This window comes from Nycticebus coucang, chromosome 18 (genome assembly GCF_027406575.1).
Source record: "Nycticebus coucang isolate mNycCou1 chromosome 18, mNycCou1.pri, whole genome shotgun sequence".
Classification (NCBI taxonomy): Eukaryota; Metazoa; Chordata; class Mammalia; order Primates; family Lorisidae; genus Nycticebus; species Nycticebus coucang.
The window spans coordinates 17,019,415-17,045,694 of record NC_069797.1 but is presented as its reverse complement, the minus strand read 5'-3'; the positions used below and the strand labels follow the sequence as shown (position 1 = coordinate 17,045,694).

General features: G+C 37.8%; 1 protein-coding gene and 1 non-coding gene across 3 annotated transcripts in view; both read left to right on the top strand.

The window, feature by feature from the left end:
* MAP2K4 (mitogen-activated protein kinase kinase 4) overlaps positions 1–26,280 on the top strand; it is a 146,504-nt gene that overhangs the window by 1,918 nt on the left and 118,306 nt on the right. The window contains exon 2 of one of the 2 annotated variants that reach the window (XM_053568311.1): positions 10,913–10,945. The exons of the other annotated variant lie outside the window; for it this stretch is intronic. Coding sequence (XP_053424286.1) covers positions 10,913–10,945 — 33 coding nt within the window. The remainder of the gene's footprint in view (positions 1–10,912; positions 10,946–26,280) is intronic. 2 annotated transcript variants of the gene reach the window in all.
* Positions 25,407–25,570, top strand: LOC128571438 (U1 spliceosomal RNA). The gene has a single exon (XR_008375853.1). It is a non-coding gene; the product is annotated as a U1 spliceosomal RNA (small nuclear RNA).

The following is a 26,280-nucleotide window of genomic DNA, read 5'->3' as shown; positions in this document are numbered from 1 at the left end:
GAAAGAGAACCCAGAGGTCATGTTTACTCTCCTGTGAAGATGGGGGAGGAAAGACTATGCAGGTAAATAAGAAAAATTGCTAATTGAGGAGAATGATGGAAGTGACAGGCTGGGTTTTGTTATAGAAAACAACAGAGGCAAGGCAGTCTGCTTGATAAGAGGAGCAGAGAAGGCCTGTCTGGAAAGCTGATGTCTTCTAGGCAGAGGGAAAGGTGTGTGTGAGGTTTCAAAGCAGGGAAGAGCTTGGAGGGTTCTAGGAATGCAAATAAGTTGTGAGGCCAGACATTATTCTGACAGTCTCCTCTCTGTTCTTCCCCTCCCCCCTTTATTTTGATACCTAGTAAACTAGACTTTCTAATAAGCAGAACCTATTTTAAAAGAGAAGGACCTAAGACCTCTTTTTTATTTATTGCTGAATTGCTTCATCAGTGTTGTGTCTAGCTGTGATTGTATGTATCTCGTTGTATCTTATTCTTGCACTTCTTCTGATTACTCAGAATGGAGAGAAGGACTAGAAATTGCCAAGATGTTGTCTAGCACAGTCCACGTTACAGAGTTTGACTGTAGGTAACAATTTAGGATCTCTCTTTTTTGTTTATTCTGTTAAGAGTCAGACCTTCCATACCATACTTCATCTACCAAGGACCTTCTTTGGCTTTTGATCAAACTTCACAGAGAGTGGTCCTTAGAAGGTGTTTGGTGTACTGCCACTCCCTTCCCCACTTTTACTTGCCACCCCAAAATTGCCTTTCTTGAAGTTGTTAATGGCTGTATTCTTTCAGATAGCAAGATTCGGTTGTGGGACATAAGGAATATGTTTCATCCAACAGACGTTGGACATCCTTCACTGTGATTAGCACTATATTGGGCGCTAGATAAACTTGTACACTTTTTCATGGATTGATGTTCATGGCCCAGGAGTGGTCCAAATTGGGAACCTTTTTTTTTTTTTTTTTTTGAGACCGAGTCTCACTTGTTGCCCTCAGTAGAGTGCTGTGGTGTCACAGCTCACATCAACCTCAAACTCCTGGGCTTAAGCAATTTTCTTGCCTCAGCCTCCCAAACGTCCAGGACCACAGGTGCCCGCCATAACTCCTGGCTATTTTTTGGTTGTAGTTGTTATTGTTGTTCAGCAGACCTGGGCTGGGTTTGAACCCACCACCTCTGGTGTATGTGGCTGGAGCCCCAGCCACTGAGCTACAGGCGCCAAGCCACTATTTTTTTATTTTTTTTTTTTTATTAGTGTAAGAGGCAGACCTCTGTAGTCCTGGTTTTAAATCTCTTCTCTAGGACTTAAGTATGCTTTTTGTGACCGTGAGTCAGGTACTTCTCTAAGCCTCAGTTTCTCCATTGGGAAGTAAGAGTAATACTTACATCACAGGCACTTTGAGAGTGCCTGTAAACAAGGGACCTGGCATGTAGCACATGTTAGCTGTTAACTGTTTGTAACAACAATACTGTTATGGTCTCATTCATTATTAGTAAATGAGTCCATGACCCCTCATGATCTACCACAGTTTCTTTACCTTTATTATTACTGGGTTCCTACCCTTGTTTCTAACCTGTTGATTTAACCATTTTTCATTATTTAACCATTTTTCATTATTTTTCATTTCAAAATCTTGAAAGGATTTTCTAGGTGAGACTTCATTCTACTTACAACTTCAGATCCTCTATCTTTTCTGGATCTGAGGAGTTGCAAGTGAATTATAATGTGAATGATATCAAATAAAAATCTAGCCATTAGTTTGCTCTACTCATTTTTTTTTTTTTTTTTATGGGGAAATAGATTGCTGGAATGGGATTGATGTTTGCTTACATTTTTAATACTGACAGTTGTGGTTTCTAATCTGGCTATTTTTTTCTTTTAACGTATTTCTCGCCAATGGAGAATAGCTCCAAATTTTGTTATTACTCATACATTTAATTGTTTTTCACTCTTTCTGACTCATTTTTTTCTCATATCCATTCACAAACACACCCAACCTTTACAAGTTGAGTGGTTTTTATGCTTTGATTCTTTGATGACTAAAAGTAGCAAAATGTAGATCTGATCGCAAAGTCTTAACTTATAAATGGTTTTATAAAGCTATATTTGACATTAGCATGAGTTTGCATTTGAGGGAGGAAAGATTTCTCAAAATGAGCTACTGTGTGATACTTTTATTCTTAATGTTTCATCAACAGTTTGTCAATGTAGACAAATTTAATAGGGAGCTTTCTCGAATATTATGGCCAAAATGGAATAGTGTGATTCTTAGTCCAAGAAATTTTAGTTAAAGTATGGAATTGACTTGTAACATTCAAGAACCTTCCTAGCCATGGCTTGAATTTTTTATTGTGGCAAATCAAAAGCCCATTGAATTTAGCCAGGTTAGTGTGAAACGTAATGTGTAGCAGATCTCACTGTACCAGGTAATTAATCTCTGGAGAGCCAGGCTTACGTATAGCAAATAATATTAGATAGTTTACTTTTGGCATATGGAGAAGAACATATTCTGGGCAGTAGAGTTTCCCCAGTTCTTGAGAATTCAACAACTTTTATAATGAAATTGTGTGGGTGGGATGATTTCTTTTCGAGTAGTAGGTGGTAGCAACTACCTTTTCTATTTCAAATAAACAAAAAGAATGTTGAAGTGGAAAGGGCATTGGACTCAGACCCAGAAAGCTGGGGTTAAGGTGTCTTCTCATCTGTGTACAAGCTTTGTAACCTTGGGGAAATAATCAATCTGTTAAAGTATTGACAATAGCAGACTCAGCATTGTTGTGAGAATCACTTTATTAAAGTTGTGCATGTGAAAGTGCTTTGAAAATTATAAAATGTGTGTAAGTATGTCAGGATTATTAATAGCTACGTTGTTTACTTGCTTTAGGTACTAGTCACTAAAAATGTAATATTAAAAAGATCTCTTAATCGTAAGAAATTTATTATAGAAGATTTAAAGCATGGAAAAATAAAACCTTTCCCTAAACTTTACTCAGGTAGCTAAGAAATGTGAGTTATTAAAAAGATGTTTTCTGAAAGTGGTTAGAGTAGTTGGAATCTATAATTTATTCTGAAAAACTCAGTCATTTGTAAAGAACATGTTATAGGAAAAGTTTTAAAGTGTATGTTGTGGGTGCCTTTGATTCTTTTCATGTGCCGATGTAGGCAGTTTTTTCTTTTTCTTTTTCCTTAGGTCTTAAATACAGGTTTGTAATAGAAAACTTCTGGACTAGTGTAGTCTTTACCTGTTTACCCTTAGCTGAGCATTTTTTAAAAATATCAATTTAAGTAAAAAGATGACAGATTGATTCTACTTCAAAAAAACACCCCGAAAACATTAATGAAGTATATCTGTTAAGAAAAAGTGAAATAAGATTTAAAATCAATGTGGCTTTTTCTAATAGCATTTGAATATATAAAATATATATAAAATACCACACCCTGCTTTTGATTATATTGGACTTCTTTTCTGTTTTTACTAATTAGTGGGTGTTTTTCAAGAACCATAGGAGGCCTTTATCTTAATTTTAAGGACTGAATTGTGCAGTGAAGAGTTCTAAACCTTTGCTTGTTTTCCCAGTGTGTTGCATATCATTTCTTTTACTATTTATTAAACATAACCTGATACATGTCCAGCTCAGCAGATTAGTCCCCCTTAAAGCACCTACTGCATTTCTTATGTGTTCCCTTAAAAATGAGAGCCATTTTGGCATTAAAAAAGTAGAAAAACTTGTCTCTTTAAGAAAACGTATTTTCTCACATTTCCTCTCATGTATCTTAATGTGTGGTGAAACTAAAGATGGGATGTTAGTTAATCATGTATTTTGAGCTTTTTTTTTTTTTTTTGTAAATTTTTCTTTTGAGAAGCTGGATTGACTGGGGTCAATAGAATTTTTCTTATTTTTAGGGATCTGGATATCGTAATCAACTCCTTCTACAATTATCTTGCAATCTCTTGGAGATGATGGTCCAAATGATACACCTGAGGAACTTCAGTTCCCGTTTAAAGAAAGGGAAACTGACAGTTAATCCAACTGTTTTTCACTATCGTTACCTAATTTGATGATCACAGCTGCCCTTTAAGGGTAGGTGGGCGTAATGCCTTTTGTAAATTAAGGAATTAGCTTTTTTTTTTGTAGAGACAGAGTCTCACTTTATGGCCCTTGGTAGAGTGCCGTGGCCTCACACAGCTCACAGCAACCTCCAACTCCTGGGCTTAGGCGATTCTCTTGCCTCAGCCTCCTAAGTAGCTGGGACTACAGAGGAATTAGCTTTTAAGTTAAGTAATTTGTTCTGGTAGAGGTAGGTTTTCATCCACCTGTATGACTGCTGGCCTTTGCTCTTCTCATTACTAAATGGGTTCTCTGAGCTCCCTTTAAGTTTTATTTCAGCCATTCAGATCTGAAAGAAGAATCTTTGCTAGAAGTGATGCAAATTCAGAAATAGAAGGAGGAGATTATTTTAGGTTCAGTCAGGGGGTGGGAGCCACCTTTTGGGTTGATTTTGGAGCTTTGGTGTTGTTTATGTTACAGAATTCTAAACTTGCTGGAGGGTTTACAGTGGCATTTTGAATCTGGAGAGATTTTAATTGGGAAACTGCAAGTAAGTAGAAAGATGTTAATTACAGGAGAACAGTGCAGATTTGAAAAGTAATAAAATCCTTTTAACACTTTATGTAACATATAAAAGGAATTCATTTACCATAAAAGATAACATACATTGCCATTCCACCTAAATTTGGCTTCTGGACAAATTACTGTCTTTGCTAATGAGCAAGGGTAAGCTTCTACACCCCTCCCCCAACTTTAGAAAATCTTCGGGTTCACACTCTTGGTAAGGTTGGGAATTTGATGTGTCCTTGCAGAAAGGGTTCAAGGACAAGGAGCTACAGGATTGGCCTAATTTGTGCCTACACAGTGAGATAAAGCATTGGCCAGTAGATGACATAACTCAAGATGGGCCTTTTGAATGAAGAAAAGTTATGTCATTTGTAGCTTGATTCTTCCAAAACAATGCATGATTCCTTACTATAAGGAAAGAATTGCTGTGGACACCACAGTGGCTTTTTAAAGCTATATTGTATTTCATCTTACCCCAAATCACTCAAACAAAATTAAAGAAGGGCAACCAAAGAAAGTGTTGACAGACTTCTCTCTGTATATATGTATCTGACATGCCTCTGTCTATTCACTGCCTGGCTTTGCTAAAAAAAAGTGACATTACATGCCCCCCGCCATCCCCCCATGCTTTTGGCAGTTTCCCTGGAATCTGGGTTGGGTGTCTGTCAAGGGGTGTATCTTTTTAATAACTCAGATTTCTTAGCTACCTGAGTAAAGTTTAGGGAAAGGTTTTACTTTTCCATGCTTTAAGTCTTCTATAATAAATTTAATTTCTTATATTTAAGAGATTTTTAATATTACATTTTTAGTGACTAGGAAATGTGAAAAATATATATTCTAAGAGGGACGTGTTTTTCTATTTTTTAAATACCCATCTGTGGGGATTGTTAGAGTCTTCAGGACCCCAGGCTGTGCCTAGGAATGGTTGTGGGTAGTAGAGGTGTACAGAATGGGGTGGGATTCCCAGGGCCATTGGGAGTTTTTACTTTTTAAAAAAAAATTTTTTTTTTTTTGGCCGGGGCTGGGTTTGAACCCGCCACCTCTGGCTTATGGGACCCGTGCCCTACTCCTTGAGCCACAGGCCCGCTCTCCTTTTTTTAAAATTTAAAACAAATTTTTTTTGTGTGTGTGTGTGTTTTTTTTTTTTTTTTTTGGCCGAGGCTGAGTTTGAACCCACCACCTCCAGCATATGGGACTGGCGCCCTATCCCTTTGAGCCACAGGCGCCGCCCTAAAACAATTTTTTTTAAAGAGATGGCTCACTCTGTTATCCAGTCCAGGCTGGAGTGCAGTGGCTATTTACAAGTTTGTGATCATAAAGCAGTCCTCTGCCTTGGTTTCCTGAGTAGCTGGGCCTATAGGTACTGCCACCATACCTAGCTAAGGAAGTCCTTCCCCGTCAACTCTCTCAAGATGGCTGGGAAATGAAAGGAGAAAGACTGGTTTTGTTTAGGGATGGTTAAGCTGTTCTGTGAACCCCTGGAAAAAGTAGGGAGGGTGCCATAATCATTGGTCACCTGAGAGAGAGACCAGGAATAATAATGACTGATGATAATAACCTGCTCTAGTCTAGGCTCCTGGACATTTTAGATTTATTTTCTCATGTAATCATCACAGACACTTGGGTATTATTATTCTGTTTTACACGTAAGGAAATGGAGACTCATAGAAGTTAGATACTTGCCCAAACGCATGTAATTTGTAAGTTGTTGTTGTTGGGTATACTGTGCTTATTGAATAGTCTTAAGATGATGATACAGCATTGGTTATGGAGACAAAAAGGAAGTAAGATGGTTATTGGCCAAAGGGAGAAAAAGGATGACATATGCTGAGGAGGACAAGATCCTGAATTTAAAAATCATGGAAAGGATTTGATTAATATTTTATAAAATCATGACTGATTCTGGTTGATGTAGACAACCTAGAATTACTAAATTAGGATGGTTCCCTTTTTGACAAAGTATGAGAAGCTGAAGTAAGGAAAGACATCTAGAAGAAATAACCCAGCAGGAAATAAATATTGTGGTGGAATTCACTTTAAATACAATGAAAATACAAATTTAGGGCAAATTTAGCTACCTCCTTATCTAAAGGAGGTATGGTATCCTTTGAGCCATGATGGTGTTCCTTGGGTAGTTGCAGTTTAAGGTACATGCTGTAATTTTGTGGATGAAATTGGAGGGCTAGACATTTTTATCTTCAAACAAAAGGTCTTGGATATTTATTACTGAACTTCAATGCTGTGACAGAAGGAAGCCTTTGTTGTGTGTTCTGTGGTTGTGACCCAGTAACGCAGCTCTGATTCTGTATTTAGTAGTGAGAGATCACATGGTAGGTAGTTCATAATGTACTTTCAGCAGAACAAAAGGCCAGACTGTCCAAGGAATCAGAAAGAACTAAGGAGGTAGAAAACCACTTATGCTCTGATGCTCGGCCTCCTGTCTGGTTTATACCATCAGCCTAGAGGAAGGGGAATGGAGGTAACTGCAAACCGCCACCAGGGCCATTACACAAGCAAAATTAGGGTTAGAAATATTGTTTTCAAACTCTAAGATTACCTGATAATATTATATCATAATTTTATGTGGAAAACCATTGCACTCAAATTAAGTTAAGCTTCACAGTTGGAATCAGAATTCTGGTTTCCTGACACTCTTTATTTTGTTACTTTATAAAATACAGTTTGTCTTTTGTTTTTATATATTAATATGCGTCCTAAAAACCTCTCAGACTAATCTGTGCTACCTCACTTTATTCGGTAGAGTGAATTGTAGGTTTTGAGTTAGGGCCATATAAAAGATCTCATATAAAATTGAAATAAGAGGGTGAGAATGAGGGAAAAATTTGGGTGGGAGAAACTTAGAAAGGCAGGGAAATTGTGCACATAGCTTTGTTTCTTTTGTAGGCTTGTAAGCATTCTGTGGTATTCATCTTTATGTTTATTCTTAGAAGAATCTAAGATTTGATTAAAATAAACTTGCCTGGGGCCAGGAATAATGAAAAAGGTTTCCATTTGCCCCACTTGTAATAGGAAAATTTAAGTGGAGGGTCATGTGAAAACAGTCCTTACCTCTTTCATGTTTACATGGATGGAGCTGGAACATATTCTTCTTAGTAAAGTATCTCAAGAATGGAAGAAAAAGTATCCAATATACTCAGCCCTACTATGAAACTAGTTTATGCCTTTCACATGAAAGCTATAACCCAGTTACAACCTAAGAATAGGGGGAAGGGGGAAAGGGACGAGAGGGAGGGGGGGGCGGATGGAGGGTGATTGGTGCGATTACACCTGCGGTGCATCTTACAAGGGTATATGTGAAACTTAGTAAATGTAGAATGTAAATGTCTTAACAATAACTAAGAAAATGCCAGGAAGGCTATGTTAACCATTGTGATGAAAATGTGTCAAACGGTCTATAAAACCAGTGTATGGTGGCCCATGATCACATTAATGCACACAGCTATGATTTAATAAAAAAAAAAAAAACTAAGTCCTGGTTACAGATTGTTCACCAATATATAAAAAGTGAGGCACACAAGACAGACTGGTTAATTATCAGTAGATTCAGCTGATGTTTATTACTCCCAGATGTGTAGGAATTGGTAAATTAATAGGAAGACAATTTAGGAAACAAGGGAGACTTTGAACACACGTGAATAAATATTAATGAACTTTATAGCATAGACACAAATGTGCATTTTGTAAAGTTGAGGATATTGGAAGTTTTCTTTGCTTTTCTTTCTCTTGTATGAGATTGTTGGTGGTCCCCTTCGCCCTTATTTGCCCTTTGAATGTAACGAGCTAGTGGAGGTATTTGGTATTTTCTCACATCTGTACTTTAAGCATTAACTTTCTAACTTTTATAGGTCTTCATATATATATATATATATTTTATTAAATCATTGCTGTGTACATTAATGCTGTCATGTGGCACCATACACTGGTTTTATAGACCATTTGACATATTTTCATCACACTGGTTAACATAGCCTTCCTGGCATTTTCTTAGTTATTGTGCTAAGTCATTTATAATCTATTTAGTAAGTTTCACGTGTACCCTTGTAAAATGTACCATAGATGTAATCCCACCAATCACCCTCCCTCTGCCCATCCTCTCTCCTCTCCCCCTCCCCATATTCTTAGGTTATAACTGGGTTATAGCTTTCATGTGAAAGCCATAAATTAGTTTCATAGGGTCTTCATATATTTTTATATGTAGTCCATTAGAAGTATTGAAAGAATTTTACCTTACTAGATAATATTAAAAATTTAAAGAATGTAAGCCATTATGTTCTAGTTAATTTAGCTCTTATTTGCCAGCAGTCTCTGGATTAGTTATCAAGTCTTTTCTTAGAAATAGTGTAGAGAGATGGATGTTTGAGGTCCCAGAACTAATTCACCTGGTCACTCCATCCACATTAGATAAAAAGAGCAAGTCTGTATTTATGCTTTAAGAATTTCACAGACCCCTCCCCCCCCCCAGCAACTTACATTACTGATGATACAACTTTGAGTTTTGAGAACTTTTTAACACTTAAACTGGAGCCTTAGCTTCTAATGTGTTAGAGCAGTCATTGGTGAGAGTCTACTGTTCTCAGTCACATATACTTTAACATTAAAAAAATGTATTATACATTTTATTCTATACCTTTTATTTTACATAACCTTACATACAGATCCAACTTATTTTTTCATATACCTTTTAAGTTTATTTTTCTTGCTCTTCTCACCATTTATACTACTGTTTTGTTTGTTACTTCTCTCACCCTCTCACCTTTTAATTTTGCTGCCTAGTAACAGCCATTCATCACAGTATTTAGAACTACAAAGAGAAGAGTAAAAATTGCCATCAAGTTGAGTGTTCCACAGCCACCTCTGCAGTTCTAGTAGGAGGTGAGTGTTACCTCGTCCAGGGTGATGGGGAGACTTGCCTGGTGCTTTCAGTGAGCTCTTTTCTCTGACTTGGGCTCTGCCTGTTTTAGCCTGGTAGCAGGCCAGCGGGCTTTTAGTTGCTTAGACTTGTAAGACCCAAGGGTCTCAGATTTTGTTTTCTGTCTGAACTCTATTCCTGCTGCACATTTGGTGGGGCAGCATATTGACCTTCAGTGGCAGAGAGATGGGGTCAGTACACTGTATTTCATGCTTGCCTGGGGGACTCTTTCCCAAGAAGTCTCTCCATTCCCACTTGTTCCTGCACTTTTACCCTCAGTGTGATTAGTAGCCAGTGGTGGGTTACTTTTGTGGCTCACCAAAGGTACCATCATGTAAGAGAGCTCCATTAGCATTTTTCAATTTTTGTGTATTATTGATGATGTCTTAGAATCCTAGGAATTTTGATTAAGTAGGAAAGACTACTTAATATATCCTTCCTTCAGTACTGGCCCCATTCCCTGCTTTTTCGATTGTATTTGTATAAATACAAACCATTCTAAATTTACTTCCCCCGTTTTGTTCTCCAAAGCAGTTAATGAACACAAGCATAGATAGAGCACTAAGAACAATAGGTAGTCACTCAGTAAACTAGAAGGTGAAAGAATATTTTGTGAAGTCTTTTGTTTTAAATGGCATGTTTTACTGTGTGGATTTTGTTAAAAAATGCATCTATATATATGACATATGTATAAGGTATAACCACATCATCTAATTGGATTTGGAAAATGTGTTCATGTTTTTCTTCCTGTAACTTCTGAGGTCCTACTTTATGATTCCTAGAAAAGCTGTGTGTTGTTTTTTTTAAGGCCTATTTTAGAAGAATTTTAGCCCTTCTTTAGCAGTTCATAGTCTTACTGTTTGAAGTTAGCTGATTGACTAGAAGATGTTGCTTTATGTGTGTTTTAGTTTCACAATTTAAGAAATATTGAAACTTTTTGAATCATGGTTATGGTAATTAATCATGGGTAGTTATAAATTAGTAAATTGGAGTTAGCAAAATAATATAACAATTATGAATTCTTAGGTTGAAAACAATGAAAAAATTGACAACTATCTTAATAGTTACTCTTAGCGTCTAAGGGCTAATAGCTATTTTTTTATTGGATAGATATGAAAAATAAAAGTTCAGATAGTGTAAAGGAATTTAAAGCTCATTTCTGTTCCATACAATGCAGTAATACATCTGCATCTGAAAGAGCTTAAGTTTTTAAAGACAGCCCATGTGGTACTTTTGTCTCTTGGTGGGGGTAATGTGATTTGAACTGCTCTTGAATTAGCTTTATTCAAAATGTAAAATAAAAATGCAATGTCATGTTCTGATTTTGGTTTGTTTGATTTACAGTAAATGAACTGGAACTTATCTCTTTTACTTTAGGCTTTCAGATAAACTTCTGTGAAAAGGCACAAAGTAAGCTACAAATTTTATGATACTATGTTACTTATTTTTTCATGTCCATCTTAGTACTGGGAATGTGTCCTCTATTGTTTCAACTAACCAACCATGGCAATTTTACATTAAAAGAGCTTCCATTTTTCATTCTATTTTCAAATACAAAAAAAAATTGTATTATATTTTTGATTGTAAATTGTTCTTGTTTTCGCTTGAAATTGAAATAGGAGTAAGATGTATATTGATATTTATATATGTATGTATAGAAAGATGAATATAGGTAGAGGAAAATATATATAGGTATTCAGACTTAGCCGTAATTGAATTTATAAGTTGAAGAAAGTTCATTTTAAGATTGTGGTGTAAAAAGTATGTAGCTATATTCAGAGATCTTGTGCTTCAAAATCAACCTAATTTAAACCCTACATTGAGTGCATTTTAATTTTTTTAAACAAAATTGTTTTTTTCCTGCCTTCCCCCACCATTCTGTGTTAGTACATAAGTCTTTGTAGAATGCAGCACAGATTTTCATAAAGCAAAGCTTACAAACTTAAAGCAAATGTGGTTTACATTTAAATGTGATTTTTATAAAGTGCAGTTAAAAAAAAATCTTATCTCAAGGAGAGTATTCTCCAGTTAATGTTAAAATATTTCAAAGCGGTGCTTGTGGCTCAAAGGAGTAGGGTGCTGGCCCCATATACCAGAGGTGGTGGGTTCAAACCTGACCCTGGTCAAAAATTGCCAAAAAAATAAAAAAAATTATATATATATATATATGTATATATATGCATACACATACATATATTTATTTCAAAGCATAATGCAAGTAGTTTTACCTTCTGCTTGTTCATTAACTAGTGAGGAATGGTGCCCACTCTTTGATATGTATCGATTTCTTAAGTAAATTGGTTCAAAGGAAAAAAGTTTGACCTGGAAAAAATCATTTCTGCTACATTTGAAAAATGTTTTTGATGGACAAAATGCTAACTTTCTATTGGCTGACCATTGTGACTCCTCTTTAAATTTTTTTAGCAAAATTTGTTTCTTGAGTGGTTCTCCCATGATTTACATATATAGTAAGCAATAGAGATAAGGTAGCTAGGCCTTAGGATAAAAAATTGTAATTGATCTATTATTATTATCCTTCTCTTGTTTTAAACAATATACTAAAATTAGTATATGATTTCCTACCCGTAGTAAACCTTACATATATTATATACACGTGTTGAAGTTACAACTTATGTTTTTATACTATCTTTTAATTTCACACATTCACTATGATAATTTTTAGCTTTCATTTACATTTTAACATTTTTCTGTTTAATGTTTAACAATATTTAGCTTTTATTTATACTACATATATTGATATAAAATCTAATTTAAGGAAAAAAACCTGACTTAAAAAATATAAAAATACGTTCTCATTATTGTTCTATTCTGTAACTTAGTTTTTATTGTAGACATAAAACAAGAGAAATGTATAGATTATATATCTGAAATTTAAAATTGTGTATACGATATCTATAAATAGGTCTGTAGTAGGTAGATTAAAAATGTCTTTGGACTTTCTAAATGGTTTTCTTAATGTTGTAGAAACGGTAGGTTTGCAGTGTGATCTGCTTTGGTACACTTGGAATCTGACAAGGGAGGCTTGAGATAGCAAAACCTGTTGGAACTGAACTATATGGTGGGAGGAGCATATGCATTTCCACTTGGACGCTTGCTTTGGTTGCCTTCACTGAATCTTCATACTGTGAAGTCTGCTTTCTCCTGGCTTTTCACATCTCTCTCTGTTTCTCCCTTTTCTCCTTTGGACGCTTCTCTTGTTATTTTCCAGCTATTGGGATTCAACACAGTTAAGTTCATTCCTTCATGAAGAGCATATTAGACACCTAGGAACCATACAGTGAGCAAGATTCTTGGTACAGAAATGAATAGAAGTAGGTCCCTGCCCTTACCAGGCTTGTAATACAGAGTTGATCCTTCACTGATTATGTGTTCAATCATTGATACTGCATACAGATTGATCAGTTGCTGAAGCCAGGCTGAAGATGGTGTAGGAGCTGATGTGTACTGGGCACTTTTGCTCCTGCTGCTCTCTCATGAGAGTTGCCAGTTTTAGAATCCCTGCTTTCTTGATTGTAGACCATGCTTCAGGGACCCAGTGGTGGGCCTACCCTACTTTGGAGTTAAGCAGAGCTGTCTGTTGGTTCAATCCTTGGTGGAAGATGGAGGGAAGGGAAGTACACACACCAGGGAGGCAATAGCTGGGGAGTAGGTAGTGATGGTCAGTCCCAAGTTGATAGCGTTGATTTTTATCGGTACCTATAATTTAGGATGAATTTTCAGTTGCTTATGTGTATTAACACATTTTTACAAGGCTCGTTCTGTGATTTGCATAACTTAAAAACTAAAAGTTCAATTTTGTAATGTTTGTAGACAATCTTCTGGTTTGCTCTGGAATACAAATAGTGACTTTTTGTTATAAGTGGTTACTGATTTGTTTGAAAATAAAGGGCTTGAAATGATCAGAGAAGTTATTTCTCTGTTGGGGCACACTTTAATTCCAGAATCTCTTAAGGGTTCTAGGAGGTATTTCACTGTTTCCAGATAAGCTTATATTTAATTCATCAAAAACAATTATACATACATACAGTAGTTGGAGGGGATGGAGCAAAGAGCCCCAAATTAGATATTGTTAAAGTCTGATAAGTTTTGAGGACTGGCTGCTTCAAGTGCTCAGTTCTCCATCACAAATAATAAAAATTTATTGTATGTTGATTGTGATGACAAATGGAAGCTCTGGAGGTTTAATTTTTTTTATTGTTTGACTTTCACTAGTTTTTGTTCTTTATATTGTTATATCACCCTATTCCAATCAGTTTATTAATCAGTTGCCTGTTACAAGTTAGTGGAGTTTTATTGGAGATATGTATACATGTATTTATATGCAACAAGTAGAGATTATGTATTTAATTTGGGAATCAGATTTCTATAGAAATTTGGTAAAAATCCACTCTACCTTCTGGTCTTCCTTTTTATAGATTATGGTTTGTGCATTTATCTGCTCTTTGATTTTCTAACTATATATGTTTATTTAAAGTAATATATTTATTGTAGATAAGAAAATAAAATTTAAGTTATATTTAAGGCAACAGTGTTAATATTTCTTTTAATACTGTTGGAGCATTTAAGTTTTTTGGAGTCTGAATATAAGAATATTTTAGGGAGAAAGCCCATTTATTAATGTAGAGTTCTAAGTGTAGAGTTCCTACATTAGAAGATTGTTTAAGTTACCATTTAGAGATAATGGTTTTCTACATGTAAAGGTATTTATGTAATTTATGACAAGGTTTGAATTATCACCTTATTTGCTTTAATGAGCTAACTTTGTAAACACAACTCTTTATATGATTTGCTTGCTTTATAAAACCAATTTTCATGGGTGGGTGAGGATTTGCCTAAAAACATAGTTTGTCATTATTTTTTTTCCCAGTTTCCAAACTACCCAAGAAAGTTACCATTCTGAAATGTCGTCTTGTTTATTTTGCTTGAAGAGCAATTGAGTTGCCTATGTGTACCTCTCACAGCAGAAGACCTACTTTTTTAAGAAACCATTTTTGAGAAATGCTTTTATGAAATCAGATTTACCTTAGTGTTGTCAGCATTCTGATTTTTTTTTTTTTTTTTTTTTTGATGAGAAATGTGGTGCATTAGGATCCTTGCACATAGGGATTTTCCTCAGAAAATGCCTAACAATACTGTGTTGATCAGAGTGAGAGTCTAGATGATTTAGTTTTCATGCACGGGCACTTTCAGCCTTTTTCTCCCCCCTGTACTGCAGTGTATTCTCAGCTCATGACTGAAGACTTCTTGTGTTTCTGTAGCTTTCTTGTTACACTTTTGGTGGCTTTAAAAACTTTTTTGCAGCTTTTATACACCCTTGCCATCTTAGCAGTAGCTAGGTGTATGCCAGTAGCTAAGAAGCCTGGAGAGTGAGTGCTGATGAAATTGCAAAAGGCATTTCCCATAGCTTGTTGAGGATCGAATATTTTTTCTTGCAAGAAGTGGTCTAAATCCTGGAAAAAGTGGTAGTCAGCTGGTGCAAGGTCTGGTGAATACAGTGGATGACAGAGTTTCCAAGTCCAGCTTCTGTAGTTTGAGCAGTGCTGTTTGTGTGACAGTTTTGTCTTGCAAGAGGACAGGCCTGTCTCTGTTGACCAGTCTCAGCTGCTTCATTGCAAGTATCCTCATCATTTCATCCAGTTGGTTGTAGCAGACATCTGCTGTAACTGATTGACCAGGTTTTATGAAGCTGTAGTAAACAGTACCAGTGCTGGAGCAACAGACACCGTTAGCTTTCTCTGATGAATATTTGGTTTTGAACTGTGTTTCAACACTTCATCTTTATCCATCTTTTGTGCTGAATGCTTGTAATTATCAAGAAGAATCCGTTTTTATCACATGCAAACAGTATGGTGTGGAAGTGGTTTGCCATTCTGTGGTGACAGCAGAGAAAGGCAAGTTTCAAGATTATTTCTCTTTTGACGTTTGTTTACTTCATGCAGAATCTGTATTATCTAGCTTCTCTACCTTGCTGATTTGTTTTAAATGGTCAATATTGTTGGAATAGTAACATCAAACCTTGCTGCTGATTCACTTGTGGGTTGAAATGGATTCGCTTCCACTATAGCTTTTAGCCCATCATTATTCAGCCTTAGTCTCAGGTCACCTACGTGGCTCATTTTCAAGAGTAAAATCACCAGAAAGGACCATCTCAAACCATCAGCGTACTATAGGTCCATTAGCTACATCTTTCCAAAACACTTCATTGAATTTTGAGCTGTCTGTGCTGCATTGGTTCTACTATGGAACTTGTATTTAGACATAACATAAGTTTTTGACTTACCTATGGTTTCACAAAGATTGTTTTAAAAATAAATGTGAAAGATAATGACAAGCAAAAACGTGCATTTCAAAGAATGAAGGTGTACCTTCACGATAAAATAAATGACCCCCCCCCCACTCCCGAAAAACCCAAGATGTGTTGAAGAGAAATGTCAGAACTATCAACTGTCAAACTTGGTACTGAAGGAAATTGGACATTTCTTAATAACCTAACATTGTTGGAGAAAATTAGTTCACTTACTTTGCAGCATCTCACACCTTCTGGATTTGACTGATCGCATTCGTTTAGTGTTTGACGTGTTCTTCTGGGCCCTGCTAGTTCTCTTTAACTTATAGTTAGGTAGATACTGTATGCTTCCTGCTGCGGCACATCGGGAGGTACATGATTTCTGGTTCTAGCTCTCAGTTGAACACTGGGTTTAGGTGCTGTCACTGTGATAGTATAAAGTTCCTCATTGGCCTTTCATCTGATGGTTTTGGCCAATTAATTTTGTCTACATTAATTATTTCATTAAGGGTAGGTTAATTCTGATTTCCAAGTATTTCTAGGCTCACCAAATAGTGGCTGTATCCGGCCCAAAAAACAAAGTTTGTGTTTGAGGTATGCCATTAAAAGCAAATTGTAGAAATAAGCATTGGTCATCTCTGATATTTTTATCTCCTTCAAAACTGGCATTCGGAGATGACCATGCACACACATTATATACAAGCATCTATTGGGGTGTTCTGTACTGTGAGAGAATAAAAACTGAACATGTTTTTTTTATACCCTGGAGCATGAGTTGACCTATTCATAAATCAGCATTCTTTAATCTCTGAAGATAATCAAAAGCCAAGATAATCAAAAGTAATAAGATAATAAAGTACCCTCTGGTGAAGTTGAAGTACCAGTGAATATGGAAGACTAGTTCCATCGATCCCAAGTCAGAGTCTAGCTTTTAACATTTGTATGCAGTTTTTAGACTGCTCAGGTCCCGTGAGGCATTACCTTCCCAGTACTTGGGAATCAGATTTAGTTGTGAAAAGACAGTTTGGTGGGGATAGGAGTAAGTAAAAGTTCTCATCCACGATTAAAAAAATAAAAATCCGATGAACTCCGTGTTGTTCCAATTAGCAGTTAAACTTTGCAGTGGCCAGGACGCTCTTGTCTGGCAGGCATCGTTCACCCTTCAGCCGAGGTAATTTCTTAACCAGCTCTTCTTCCCTATTCCTATTCAGATATCCAACTTTGAAGTTTTGAAGTCTGTCCTCATAATGTTCTAAAACTGATTGGCTCTTTTGATTTTCTTTCTTGTATCATTTGTGAGTGACAAATGAGAAACTTTTCAGTCGGAATACTTGTATGTACTGTATATATATATATGAAATAGGATGCAGCATATCTTCGAGTGCCGTTGACTTTGTTGATTATTCTTAATTTAGTCTGATCTTTTAAAAACGTCCATTTATAGCATATGTTTACCATCAACAAATGATTCTTGTGTCCACTAAGAAATGAAAGTGTTGTTAACAACTTAATGTTTTTCAGATTGGGAGATATTTAATGAGGGTCAAAGAAAGCTTGTCAGATAGAGAGAGGGGATTATTACAATGCTATAGTTATTGCTCATACAAATGCAGTAATAGCTTTGTGGAGAAGATGCCTGTTCACCTTCCACCTTTGTTGTTTGTTTTTGTAATAACACAGTTGGCCTGTAAATTGTTACTAAACATTTCTTTTAAAAAATTACACAGGGCTCAGCACTCGTAGCATGGTGGTTACGCTGCCGGCCACGTACGCCAAGACTGGCAGGTTTGAACCTGCCTGGGCCAGCTAAACAACAATGAAAACTACAACAGAAAAATAGCTAGGCATTGTGGCGGGCGCCTGTAGTCCCAGCTACTTGGGAGGCTGAGGCAAGAGAATCGCTTAAGCCCAAGAGTTTGAGGTTGCTGTGAGCTGTGATGCTACAGCACTCTACTGAGGGCGACATAGTGAGACTCTGTCTCAAAAAAAAAAAAAAAATTACATAGCACTAAAATGGAAAGTCAGAGGTATAGAAGAGTGTTACATATTGTATAGCTCAAGGCCGTTAAAAATGCCAGATATTGGGCGGCGCCTATGGCTCAGTTGGTAAGGCGCCGGCCCAATATACCGAGGGTGGCGGGTTCAAACCTGGCCCCGGCCAAACTGCAACCAAAAAATAGCCAGGCGTTGTGGCATGTGCCTGTAGTCCCAGCTACTCGGGAGGCTGAGGCAAGAGAATTGCTTAAGCCCAGGAGTTGGAGGTTGCTGTGAGCTGTGTGAGGCCACGGCACTCTACCGAGGGCCATAAAGTGAGACTCGGTCTCTTAAAAAAAAAAAAAAAAAAAAAAATGCCAGATATCTTTTTTAAAGCCAGAAGATGGCTGGTTAATTCATGTGTAATAAAATTTTATCATTAGGAGCATTTCTTTAGTAAAAGCTCTTGGTTAATTTTTTTCAGAGAACCTGCTTATCTTCCAGTTATATGCAATGAATTTGACCTATCAGGAAATTCAGATAAAATACCCTATTGATTTCCGAGTAAAACTATTTGTCCTGAAGGTGTTAAATCAAAAACTTTGAGCTTGAGCTGCATGTTGTGGACTGTAAGTCCCTGCTACTCTGGAAGCTGAGACAAGAGTATTGCTTAAGCCAAGGAGTTTGAGGTTGCTGTGAGCTATGATGCCACGGCACTACCCAGGGTGACAGAGTGAGACTCTGTCTCAAAACAAAACAGAACCTGAGCCTGAATTCTTTGTTTATTGAGGAAATATTTTAGTTCCTATGCCATGCTTGGTTCTGTTAGGAAAGTGCTGAGACCTTGGACCCATTGGAATGTTCTGTTTAATTTCCAGTGGTCAGAAGTCATCAAGATGAATGTTTACGTCCTGAATGTGAAGAGTGCTTGATGTTCAAGTGTTGATTGTGTTCCTGAAGGAGTTGTTATGGATAAATACAGTGTGCCGTTGATGATTACTTAAGCATTCTTTACATTTATTGTGACTTTTTTCTCTCCTCTTCCCCGTTATTAAATTATTGCTGAACATTTGGTAGTGTTCTAGCATTGGGGAAATTGTTTTTTAAATAAAACTTTTGGGTAGTGCAGCCTACCTGAAAAACAATTATTTTCCACTTTTTCAAAGCAAGAAGTAGTTCATAGTTTGAATACAGGTTTTAAAATTTAGTCTTACTGTCATTTAAAGGTGCCATGTAGTGGTAACAGGTTGCGTGAAGATTAGTGGTCATAATTACATTAAGATATGTACAAAATTATGTGAACTAAACTGATTCTTCTTTTGCCTTTCTCGATTCCTAAGGAACTATCATGGTGAAAAGCAGGGTTATTATAGGCAAAGTTTTATGTGGTGGTGTGAATTTTTTGCTTTGAGGAAAAGGTAATTGATCAGTCGGTTAAGGGAGTCAAGTGTGCCTGGAGAGTGGAGAGAAGTCAGCTTGGAACAAAAAAACAAACCGATCAGTTATGGAGCCAAGTACAAAGAAAAGGAAGGAAGGTAGACTGATTGTCCTGAGCTAGGATCATGTAGACATATGCTCATTCTTTTCTTGAAAATGTTCTTGAAATTGGGAGTCTGCTAGCTATTTGAAGCCTTAGTAAGCCTAGGTTAGGCGTGCATTGGCACATTTGTAGTTCACTACAGCTTCATACTCCTGGGCTCAACTGATCCTCCTGCCTTGGCCTCCTGAATACTTGAGACTGCAGGTGCCTGCCACCACACCCAACTAACTGACACTTTTGTTTTCTTATAGAGGTGGGATTTCACTATGTTGCTTAGGCTGGGCTCAAATGATCCTCCTACCCTCTTGCCTCAGTCTCCCAAAGGTGCTGGTATTACAGGCGGGAGCCACTATGCCTAGTTCTTAATAGTATTTTTATATCCATTTATAAATCAGCTATTGATATATGTGGAGTTAGTTCCCACAAGGCTTAATGCTTCAAGATTGTCCCCACTTAAAATGCTAAGTGTAGTGCGGTGCCTGTGGCTCAGTGAGTAGGGTGCAGGCCCCATATGCCCAGGGTGGTGGTTCAAACCCAGCCCCAGCCAAACTGCAACAAAAAAGTAGCCGGGCGTTGTGGCGGGCGCCTGTAGTCCCAGCTGCTTGGGAGGCTGAGGCAAGACAATCGCGTTAAGCCCAAGAGTTAGAGTTTGCTGTGAGCCGTGTGACGCCATGGCACTCTACCCGAGGGCGGTACAGTGAGACTCTGTCTACAAAAAAAAAAAAAAAAAATGCTAAGTATAAATGGGGTGCCCAGGATATCCATGCTTATGCTTGGGTGACTACAAATTTGGGGTTCTGTTGACTGTCTCCCTACTCCCCACTTTCACACTTTGCTAGAACGGCTTACACAGTGTAGGAAAGCACTTTACTTACTGTTACCAGTTTGTTAAAGGACACACAGCTCAGGAACAGCCAAACAGTAGAGATAGGTAAGGCAGGGTATTGGGGTGAGGGGACAAGGAAGTGGCACAGAACTTCTGTGACCTCTGTAGGCACATGATGGGTTTTGTCAGTCTGGACATTCCCCAAACCCCATTGTTTAGGGGATTTTATGAAAGTTTCATTAGGTAGGCATGATTGATGATGTCTTTGGCCATTGGTGATTAAAATTTGTCTCTAGTTCTTTTCTCCTTGGAGTACTATGTGTGTGTGTGGGGGGGGAGGGGACAGGTTGGCAGCTGGTATTACAATTCTAGCCCTTTAATCATTGGTGAATTTTTTTCTCTGGTGATCAGATCCCTTTCCTGAAGTTAAAAAGGGGACCCTCCAAGAGTCACTAGACTTTTTTTTTTTTTTTTGGCCGGGGCTGGGTTTGAACCCACCACCTGCGGCATATGGGACCGGCACCCTACTCCTTGAGCCACAGGCGCCACCTGTCACTAGACTCTTGTATAAACTCAGATACAGCTGAAAGGGTCTTGTTATGAATAACAAAAGACACTCCTATCATTCAGGCAATCCCAAGGGTTTTAGGACCTTTGTAAAATTGTTACATTTTTCAGTATACCCCAGGTACTCGTGTAGCAAATCTGCCTTGCACACAGAGGCCCACAGCTTTGAATCTGAAGGTTTCTAGAAAGGTTAATCTGTATTTACCTGGAAAGAAGAATGGGAGCTGAATGTCATTTTTTAAACTACTGGATGGTTGATTTTCTTTCTGAAAAGGATTGGCAAGCCTGTTGTTCTTTGAGCAAATGGGTGTTTTCAACACCTACAACTTACAGCTTTCTTTATCGTAATTTGCTAATGCCCACTGGTCTCATTGAAGACTTGAAGTCCAGAAGAGTTAATTACTTATGATTGCTTTCTTATATGGTTAATGATAATATTCTAAGTAAACTTTCCAGGAAATCAGATCTGGTTGTTTTTGTAGCTCAGTTTGTGCTGTTGTGAGTACTTTACCTGTCAGCTGAAATGTAGAGCCTCTCAACTCTGTGGTCTGGGATTGACTACTCACTAGACCTGTAGCTCATTGTCCTTCAGCCAAGAGCTGCACTGTTTTTCTTTAATTGTGTTGTGCAAGTATTTTTTTGTTTCCATCACATCATGGCATGTATAAAAAAGATTTGAAAGCACTGATTGAAACAATATTGGTAGTATAGTTATACAATATGGCTAACGTGCTTATTTCATTTAGAGTGGTGGAAAATTAAAATAGGGTGGTGATACGATGTTGTGGGGTTTACCAAGAAGGAAAAATAAATGTGACATGAGACCAGTGGGCATGTTACCTTGCTAGAGTTCAAAGAAGAGCTCCCTCCATTCTTTGGAGACTATCTGATATATGCCTTTGATGAAATACACTGAAATCATCCCCCCACTCCCAGTCTGTATTAAAATTGTATTTCATGAAACCGTTCCTGGTGTGAAAAAGGTTGGAGACCACATTGCCTTTATTGCCTCTTGATATGCTAAGCATTTCCTCTTTCTGGCTAGAACTCTTAGCACCCTGTGTAGCAATAGTGCTTTGAACGGATAGTGTAAGTATATAGCAGGTTAGTCCTTTCTTTCTTAGTAAGGATTGTGAAAGATGATGATTTAAATAAGCTGGGTACTCAGAATTATTAACACATGATTTCTCTTCTTCCATAAACTAAGGGAAAAGATATATTAGCAGTAATGGCTACTACCTCTTGGGTATACCTTTGGAACCTCTCAGGGTGTTTGTGTAATTGTGTAATTCCATCTCTTATATTCCTATGAAGTCTGCTTGCAAAATCATTAGATGATTGAAGTTGGAGGTTGGGGATTATGTTGGATAAGCTTTTCTTTTTTGTTAATGATTAAAATACTGTTAAATTTAACCAATACATATACTTTCAAAACTCTCTAAAGATATGATTTGTAAAATGTGAAAAAATGGTAAGGGCATACAAATGTCCAAGTTTTTTTAGGTATTTGAAAGCGCCTATAATAAGGCCATTCTTAAACTTGTTTTCTAGGCCTTCAAAAGACTTAGGTTAGAGAACTAACTGGTCCCTTTTATAAAGTTCTGATATAAGTGGCAAGGAGTTATAATTAAAATATAAACAATAACAATGTAGTGTAAAAAAACTGAAACAAGGGGGAGGCAGAGCATGATGTGGATGGGAAAGACGTTTAGCTCAGCTCTCCTGGGCCAACAGGTGAGAGCGAGTGGGCTACATCATATCCCATGTGGAATATTGGCGTGGAGTGTTAGTTGGGGGTGTGCAGCAAGCTGGCAGATTATTGGAGTTGGAGTTGAACTGCTCCGGCAGCCTGTCCTGGCCACGAGGGAGGACAGGCAGCTGAGGCCAGCCACCTCACGGAGGTCCCAGAAAGAGAGCCATTGCTGTTTTCAGATGTTGGGGGAAGCTAGGTGTTGAGTGGAAAGATTGGTGAAGTGTGGACTCCCCAGCGGAATTTGGTGGCGGGAGTGGGGCGCTATCTGGAATGGCTCTGCCGCGGTTTGGCGGCAGGCGAGACATCCATGCAGGTCCCCCATAGGAGGTGGGCATGGTCATAAAATCCGGGCCTCTTTCCGCAGGCCTAAGGCACGGAGGTCTGAATTCCACCGGTGGGGAGTCGTCCTACGCTTGGGACAAGCCTAGCATATCTCGCACTCCACGGAAACTGTTGCAGGGGGAATCTGTGAGACCTGCCTCTGAAGATTTTTTGAGATCTGTGGAATCACAGACAGGGACTGAGTGCCATGCTGGTAAACCAGCGATCACCAGGAACAATCTAGTTGGGAAACAGGTATAAGCCCGGGAACTACTCACAGCGCCACCTGGTGTCCAGAAACTATATTGCAACATAAATATATTTCTTCGATCCCTAAAGCATATATACGCGTACGTTTATATATATATATGTAATTTATATAGAAATATATAAATAATTTTGTTGCTTTTTTTGCCTTATTTTCTCCTTTTTCTTTCTTGTAGGAGTCATGGTTAATTTTTTTTTTCTTTTTCTCTCTCTTCCTCTTATGGTTGCTGAGATTGCTTACATCAGGCTATTTGAGCTTTTTAAAATCTTGTTTCAGTGTATCTTGTTTTTTTTCTAAGTCCTCAGGTTGGCTCTTTTCCTAACTCCAGTTTTTACATTCAACAAGAGCAAGGGCTCCTGTTTTTTTTTTTTTTCTCTCTCTTTCTTTTCGTTGATTGCAGAACTTTAGCTTGATCTGTTCTCTCTGACTACTTAACGCCTCAACATTCTCTCAGATGAGACTCTTCTACTGTTCTTTTTTTGTTTTTTTTTTTTTTGAGACAGAGTTTCACTATGTCACCCTGGGTAGAGTGCAGTGGCATCACAGCAATCTCAAACTTTTGGGCTTAAGGGATTCTCTTGCTCAGCGCCCCAAGTAGCTGGAGCTACAGGTGCCCGACACAATGCCCAGCTATTTTTTTGTTGCAGTTGTCACTGTTGTTTAGCTGGCTGGTGCCAGGTTTGAACCGCCAGCCTGGGTGTATATGGCTGGTCCCCATCCACTGAGTTACAGGCGCTTCCTCTTCTACTCTTCTAATCTTTCCCACAGAATGTGCTTCTGCATCAGCTAAGATACTCCAGTCCCTTCCTTTCCCTCCCTTTTTTTCCCTTTCTTCTTAGACTGTTGTTTCTTTTTTTTCTTTATTCCTTTTCCCTTCCTCTCCTTAATTTGATTCAACAGTGTGTTTAATTTCCTTTGTCTATTCTTACTTTTCAATATTTTTTCTCCTCCCTTTTAAAATTTATTCTCGGGTGGCGCCTGTGGCTCAAGGAGTAGGGCGCCGGTCCCATATGCCGGAGGTGGCGGGTTCAAACCCAGCCCCGGCCAAAAAAAAAAATAAAATTTATTCTCTTTTTATTTTATTATTTGATTGTTTCTTCTTGTTTCTCCACCCTTTCTTTGCTGAGGGAGAGTGTGACACAGTTGTGTCTGGCGGGTAGACTGCGGCAGTAATCTGGCTCAAGTAGGCCAGGAGAACTCTATACATTGGCCCCAGGAAGAAAGTATTAGGAAGACCACGCTGCAGTACTTTTCTATTTTTCCATTTTTTTGTCTCTCTCTTTTTTTCTTTATCTGCACTCTAGTTTCCTTTCTTATCTTTTGTGTTTGCTCTTTTTCTTTTCTTCCTAATTTTGGGCAGAGGAAGAGTATGAATATGTGCAGGTTGGTAAGGAGTGCCCCATTTTAAGGAACTCACCCAGTACAGCTCCTCAAAACCCTTGAGCTATAGACGTGGTTTAGCATGGGGCTGAGCAATAACATTTCTTCTATCACTCTCATCTTTCCTTCCCATCCTCCTTCTCTCCTGTTCTTCAGTTTTCTTCTGTCAGTTATCCTTTCCCCCTTTCCTTTTCTTTTGTTCCTTGTTCTTTCTTTTTCATTTCCCTCGTTCTTCTTTTTTTTTTTTCTGCCTTTTTTGTCCTTTTCTCTTGCTTTTCCTTGTTAGCTCCAACCCTTCTCCACCTTCTGACTCCATACCAAGAGGCCTTTGCATCACCTAAACTCTGAGACAAGGTAACTTGAAGCAAAAGGGGAAGTGAGAAGGAAGAAGGTACACAAGGAAGTGAACAAGAAGAAAGCACACATGAGGAGAAACCAAAAGAATAATTCAGGCACCATGAAGTACCAAAATAGAGCAATTCCTCCAAGGGACCATGAAACAGTTTTAACAGAAGACTCCTGTAAAGAATTAATGGATACGACAGGGAATTGAAAATATGGATGATTAAGACAATAATGGGATTGGATGAGAAAATTGAAAGACAGAACCAGAAGTCAGATGAGAGATATGTAATGGATGAGCTTAAAGAAATGAAAGAGACAATAAGGGAATGTAAAGAAGCTATAGAAAGTATCAAAAATAGATTAGACCATGGAGAAGAAAGAATATCAGAGTTAGAGGATAAAGTCTTTGTGTTAACACAGGTATTTACTAAGTCAGAAAAGAAGAGTGAGAAAGCAGAGCAGGTGCTTAGAGAACTGCGAGATGCCACGAAGCATTTAAACGTACAGATAATAGGGAATCCCTGAAGGGGAAGAAGATTGTCCCAAAGGTGTGGATGCCGTGATGGAGACTATCATAAATGGAAATTTCCATACTTACCTGGCAGGGGAGATAACCATGATCATGAAGGTGGTTTTCCCAGGGCAAGGCTTATCCATTGTACTCCGGATGTGCTGACCCCTGCAATTCCCCAAATTTGGGAAATGTGATTGCATAATTTGTGTTAGTGGCGGACTGTGTTCATGCTTTCCCCTGAAAAGAAAAAAAAAAAAGAAAATTTCCCACATTTTACTAAGGATCCTGATACATTCCTTTCAGTTGGATATCGAACCGCGAGCAGTCTCAACTCTTTAACAGAGCCTCTCCAAGGCACGTTGTAATGAACCTGTCCAAAGTCAAGATGAAGGAGAAAATTCTACAAGCATCTAGGAGTAATTGCTAATTAACCTTATATATATAAGTGCTAAATAACCTAATGGCAGAGCCATTAGGATGACAGATTTTTCAACCAAAACTTTGCAAGCCGGAGAGCATGGTCAACCACCTTCAGCATCCTTAAAATAATTTTTAGCCCAGAATCCTGTATCCTGCTAAACTTAGCTTCAAAATTGATGGCAAAATCAAATCTTTTGCAGATATACATGCACTGAGGAAATTCATCATAACAAGACCAGCTCTACAGGAAATACTTAGACTGATTCTCAATTCTGAACACCACAGTGGATCACCATGAAATTAAACACCTAGAAGCTAAAGACCAGAGCTTAGCTTTCACAGGGGCACGAAGGACAAAATCATACAACAGATTATCTCATAATAATATGAATAGAATTCCACCACACTTACCGATACTCTCAATAAATGTCAATGGACTGAATTCCCCACTGAAGAGGCACAGGATGGCCTAGTCGATTAAAAAAAAAAAAAAAGCCATTCACATGCTATCTCTAGGAGACACATCTTGC